Source organism: Miscanthus floridulus, chromosome 19 (genome assembly GCF_019320115.1).
Source record: "Miscanthus floridulus cultivar M001 chromosome 19, ASM1932011v1, whole genome shotgun sequence".
Classification (NCBI taxonomy): Eukaryota; Viridiplantae; Streptophyta; class Magnoliopsida; order Poales; family Poaceae; genus Miscanthus; species Miscanthus floridulus.
In genome coordinates, this window is record NC_089598.1 from 111,095,135 (window position 1) to 111,100,366 (window position 5,232).

General features: G+C 44.2%; 1 protein-coding gene across 2 annotated transcripts; it reads right to left on the bottom strand.

The window, feature by feature from the left end:
• Positions 1–813: 813 nt before the first annotated feature.
• Positions 814–3,904, bottom strand: LOC136527716 (probable galacturonosyltransferase 3). Of its 2 annotated transcripts, none has more exons than XM_066520527.1 (8): positions 3,758–3,904; positions 3,539–3,603; positions 3,401–3,446; positions 3,164–3,310; positions 2,948–3,058; positions 2,470–2,804; positions 1,402–2,374; positions 814–1,282 (listed from the first exon to the last, which is right to left on the bottom strand). In XM_066520527.1, exons 1-8 carry the CDS (start codon positions 3,887–3,889, stop codon positions 1,004–1,006), a joined length of 2,088 nt encoding a protein of 695 aa, XP_066376624.1. In that variant the 5' UTR covers positions 3,890–3,904; the 3' UTR covers positions 814–1,003. The 2 variants fall into 2 exon arrangements, with proteins under 2 accessions (XP_066376624.1, XP_066376625.1); XM_066520528.1 differs by having other exon boundaries at positions 3,226–3,310; positions 3,758–3,888.
• Between the last annotated feature and the right edge of the window lie 1,328 nt (positions 3,905–5,232).

Below are 5,232 nucleotides of genomic sequence, written 5' to 3' on the forward strand. Positions count from 1 at the left end.
TTACAAGCATACGCTTGCAACATATATGTATGGCCACTGCAACATATGCAACATACCGATAAAACACTTGCAACATACGTTTGAAACAGCTGAAACATTTGAAATATACACTTGCAACATACGTGTATAGCCAATGCAACATATGCAACATCTAAATAAAACACTTGTAACATACGTTTGAAATAATTGAAACATACACTTGCAATATACGTGTATTAGTGTATAGTCATTGCAGCATTCAGATAAAAACAATTGCAACATATGTTTGAAACAGCTAAAACATTTGAAACATACTTGCAACATGTGTATAGCCATTGCAACATATACAACAGCAGATATACTTTTGAAACATTCAGATGAAACCTATGCAACATACATCTAAAACGCATGAAACATACGACTATAACATGTGCTTATCTACTTCACTACTTGCTACCCTCCAATGAAGGCTCGTTGACACAGAGCTCAACGCCGGCGTGAAGCTCGAGGTCACCCACGGTCGACAGGTACACGGACCGCGGCCGCAGCGGAAGGCGCACAGCGCGAGGCTCGGGCGAGGGTGCGCAGCGCGGGAGATCCGGAAAAGGACGGACGCCTTGAGGGTATGATTACCGTTTGTTCTAGGCCTTTGGCACAGCTCTGAGATTGAAACTTTGTTTTACTATCATTTCTTTCGCCATTCAATCTTAAGCATCAGTATTCGGTACTCCATTATAATAGTGTTCATACCATAGCACAGGACGTTGAACTTCTTTATCTTTTTGGCCAATTCATTCAAGGTACAGCAAGTTCTAAGGTAAACAAAACAATATCTACTTTGTTGTCAGGTATAATTATAAATCACCTTATGCACCAGTTCATATAATAGCTAGATAACTATGAAGCATAATGACAAGATTATGAAGACTTAACTATGCTAAATACACCACTACTCTGCCTAACACCCTCGTAGGGAATAACTTATGCTCTGAAATGAAAAACAAAACTGGATGAAATTTACATATCATTGTTTGCCCTCATAGCAATGCTGAACATGCGAGTTGTCAACATCTACATACTTGGACCAGTATGGCTTGTACTTGGAAATGGCAAGGTCAAGCCAGGGCTTATAATTCCCATTGTAATGAACTACTGCAGCATTATCGATCTCAGCAATGTCAACAGCTGGATCATAGCCCAGGCCCAAGACATGCCAAGTACGATTCAACGGGTATGTCAGGTTGTAGAAAGTAATTAAACCTGGAGGCAATGTACCCAGCTTCCACAGCTTACGATCCTCATTCTGCAACAGGTCTTCTCTTAGTAAGTGAAACAACAAAATTCATTACAGGTTCACTAAATGATGGGCAAAATGCAACAAGACAATGCAATCAGCAGTATATTTCTTATGCCACTACTTACCAAATCTTGCCAATAATGGTATATTCCAGTGATATTTCGCTTCTTCCACTCCTTGAGGTCAAACATGTTCATTCCGAAAGCCCACCCACAAGCATGTGGATCGAAATTCTCTGATATCTTTGGGTGTGAGAAGTTGAGATAAGTGTCAAAGCGATGGAAACTCTCTTTACAGGTTTCCACAGCGCCATTTACCATCCCTTTAAGATCAATATCCCAAAGGGGTGTCAAATCCTTCTGTACAACAACATCATCATCAAGAAACAGTATCTTCTCAAGCTTCGGGTGAATTTCTGGCATGTAGAATCTCAAATGGTTGAGCATGGACAGATATTTTGGGTTCCTGTATTTCAGATTCTCGTTTCCATCCGAGAGTGATGATGGATCGTGTGCTTTGAAGTAATATTCTTTGAGGCGAGCTGACTCCAGTTGCCGAAGAACAGAACAGTATGACGAATTGAGCCATTTGAAATTGTCTATGTTCTCCACATGAACAGTTGCCAGTTGAGGAGGATGAGTAATGAACCACATCTTCATGGCTGCAAAATTAAGTCTATCAGTGACAATGTGGAACACGTGCTTCTCTGGCTCATTGGCATTTGTCACAGTTGATCTGACAACTACTGCGGCTGCAAGCACGTTATCAGAAAATATAGCATAGTGATAGAGTGACCGATCCTCAAGCTTTTCTTTATATTGTTCCGCCTTCAAAGCATCATCATCAAAATGTTCCTTGGTCACATCATCACGAAAATAATAATCGGTTGTCAGCTGCATATGTAGGCAGTGCAAGGGCATGGGTACTGTCTTTGCAGCATGCTGAACCAGAAATGAGTTCTGCTTCTTCACTGCATCGATATTTAGTTCCGTTGACTGCAACATAACACGCAATTTTCTTGACACCTCACCCGAGCTGTACAGAACATCTCTAGCCGAAGATAGCACATGCCCCATTGCTTTTGCTCTCTCTAAGGCACTGCAGAAATAAGGGGTCATAAGCAACTTACTCTTTAACACCAAAGTGGCAAAGAGCCAAACTGATTACTAATCTTCAGAAGTGAAATGAAGTACCTAGAATCGAGTTCACTGTCAATAAGTGCATCCCCGATAGCTGTTTGGCTTTCTTTTATGCACTTCATGAGCAAGGCATACATGTCTGGTTCCTTCTGGGAGAGTGCAATAGTGGCATATAGCTTGGCCATTATTATCTGATCTTTGATGAGCCTTAGTGTTGAATCTGTATTAATAAAGCGGAACTCCTGCCTCCATATGTTGTAGCTGCCTCTAACTTTATTATTAAAGTTCATCGAGCTATTTATTGCTGCATTTCGCATCTCAAGTTCAGCCTTCTTATCCATCTGAAGCAGCTCCTGAACCCTCCGCTCCTTTCTTCTGCGTCGAAATACCTGCGGGAGCAATAGCGGCACACCAACACTCAGATAGGCAGGATTAACACATCACATAGTAAGCCAAACAAAAAATCTCAAAACACAAGTAACCATTGCACTGTATTTCATAGTCACTACAACAGAGGGAGGACAGAATCGACCTGTCGCCTTAATTTAATCGGATCGACAATTGTAGTCACCAGAATTTCAGCACTTGAAATATTGGTGGTTTCTGATTCACTGGCGTGTAGATGATCCCTGGCAGCCACTTGCTGGCGCAACAGCAGAAGAAACACCCATTAGAGCTACAAACAAAATAGAACAACCTACCAACGTGTCCCCACAAACAACACAGATAATTTTTTTTCAGAACATACTGTTCTGGCTACCGGCTGGCTATCTCTGGGCAACCAAGGGTTCTCCCAGATAGAGGACGAACCGAATTCTCTGGCGGTGACTTTGAACAGCTTGATCCGGCCATGCTGGTCGGTGTAAGCAATCGTCTTTTCAGCTTTATCCACATCCTGCTAACCATTCACCGTGCGAACATTAGCGTGGCGAGAGAAGCAACACAGTGCAATCACGTGTCCTGATTCAGATAAATAAAGAGTGACCTGTAACTTGCTGCAGCCAGGGCAGTTCTCGCGAGTCCCGCGGTCGCTGACAGTCCAAAATCACACGGCAACACCAAAGTCAGATCCTTTACCGAATCGCGTAGTAATGAGGAAGGAAGGATGGCGGTGGGTTCTTACGCTCGGTGACCCGAGAAGAGCCACTGCGACACCGCTGATCTGGCGGCCGGCACATGGACCACGACCTGCGGAGGAGGAGCAGCGGGAGCAATGAGAAAAGGAAGGAACCCTGGCTCCGAGGGTTGGAACGCGATGAACCTAACATTTCGCCATTGCAGTGAATAGTGAGGGGGGCGGGGGTGGGTGGGGGGGGGGGGGGGGGGGGGGTGGTGTACAGACCTGGAAGGAGAGGAAGCAGAGGAGGAGGAGGAGGAGGAGGGCCAGCAGGCCCGGGCGCCGCCGCAGTGGGAGCGTGGTTCTGGGATACGCTGCCGCGGCCGCCGACGAGGCGGAGGAGGAGGAGGACGCCATGGACGGGGAGTGGAGTGATGGGATGTGGATTTTTTTTAAATTAAAAAAATATTTAGGGAGAGATGGATTTTGGGGGACGAGAGCTGGGTGTAGGTAGCAAGAAGAATAACGAATCTTTTCATTTTTTTTTATTTTCTGGCCATAACGGTTAACGGGAATGGAGGGCACGTTTGTCGGGAATACACTTCCTCTGGCCTATATACAAATGACACGTTCACCCGTGCTAAAAGAGTGATGATGTGCCAAACGAGTGAGCACGGCAATGATTTTGATTTGGACAGAGGATTTCCTTCTTATCTTAGAGGAGTTGGGTGCAAGGAAAGAGAGATGAGGCAATGCCTAGGTGAGGGCGGAATGGTGAGGGTTAGATAAACACGGTGTGATTCTGAACAACAATGGTTGTGTTACATCTACCTTTAAGTTAAGGTAGAAGAGAAAACAAAGTTTAAGTCTCATGTGAGGTCTATCAAATTATATGCGAAAACCAAAGACCTACGAGAAAGCAGTGCCTTATTAGGAAGATTAGTGTGCTTGCATTGCATGCCATCTCTAGGAAATGTCATTTTCGATGCGCCAGACGACTTTAAAAGGGGGTAAGAAAGCATTCTAGAATCTTTTCATATGTTCCATAAGGTGGAGATGACGATGCTGTTAAAATCCCACAAAGAACATGGTGTAATGTGTAAAGAGTTGATATCACTAACTCGCCATGGAAACATTGCATGAGAACTGGACAAGGATAGGATGGTGGAAATAGAGGAAGTTTGGTGACATGAAGCGTAGAGAGTGGAGTAAATTGGACTGAGGTTGTGATAGATACAAAACCATATTACTCTGGACTCAAGAGTGTGCTGCTCTTCTTTAGTTAGGCCTTGTTCGGTTAATCCTCTATCAAGGGGATTAGAAGGAATTGAAAGGGATTATGACTTGTTAGAGATTTAATCTTCCTTAATTTCCCTTTAATTCCTCTAATTCCTACCAAATCGAACAAACCCTAGCTTGTACTCTTAAATATAAGTATACCTTGAACCTTACAGCGTATCTACAACCTAACAATTGCCCATCATAGTGTTAGCTTCCCAGGAGGAAGGAATTAGAAAGGGGAAGGGGAAGTTGGAAGAACAGCCAGATGACGGAAGGAGAAGCTTAGTATTCAGTTATTCTCATATGTTTTTTCATACCCCTCGGTCTCTCTCTCTGTTCCTATGTATACCGGCCCTTGGCCATCGGCGTGAGTCTCACAGACGCAGCTGTGCGTATCCTATGACTCACGCCCACTCATCTCCACCAAACCGCACGTTGGTGCGTCGGACGCGACTCCCTTTCCTTGGTTCAGGTTCAGC

Coding starts and splice junctions, on each gene's coding strand:
- LOC136527716 (XM_066520527.1), bottom strand. CDS start 3,889: ATGGCGTCCTCCTCCTCCTCCGCCTCGTCGGCGGCCGCGGCAGCGTAT. Junction 2,805..2,947: donor CGATTAAATTAAGGCGACAG/GTCGATTCTGTC, acceptor TTGCTCCCGCAG/GTATTTCGACGCAGAAGAAA. Junction 2,375..2,469: donor GACAGTGAACTCGATTCTAG/GTACTTCATTTC, acceptor TTATTTCTGCAG/TGCCTTAGAGAGAGCAAAAG.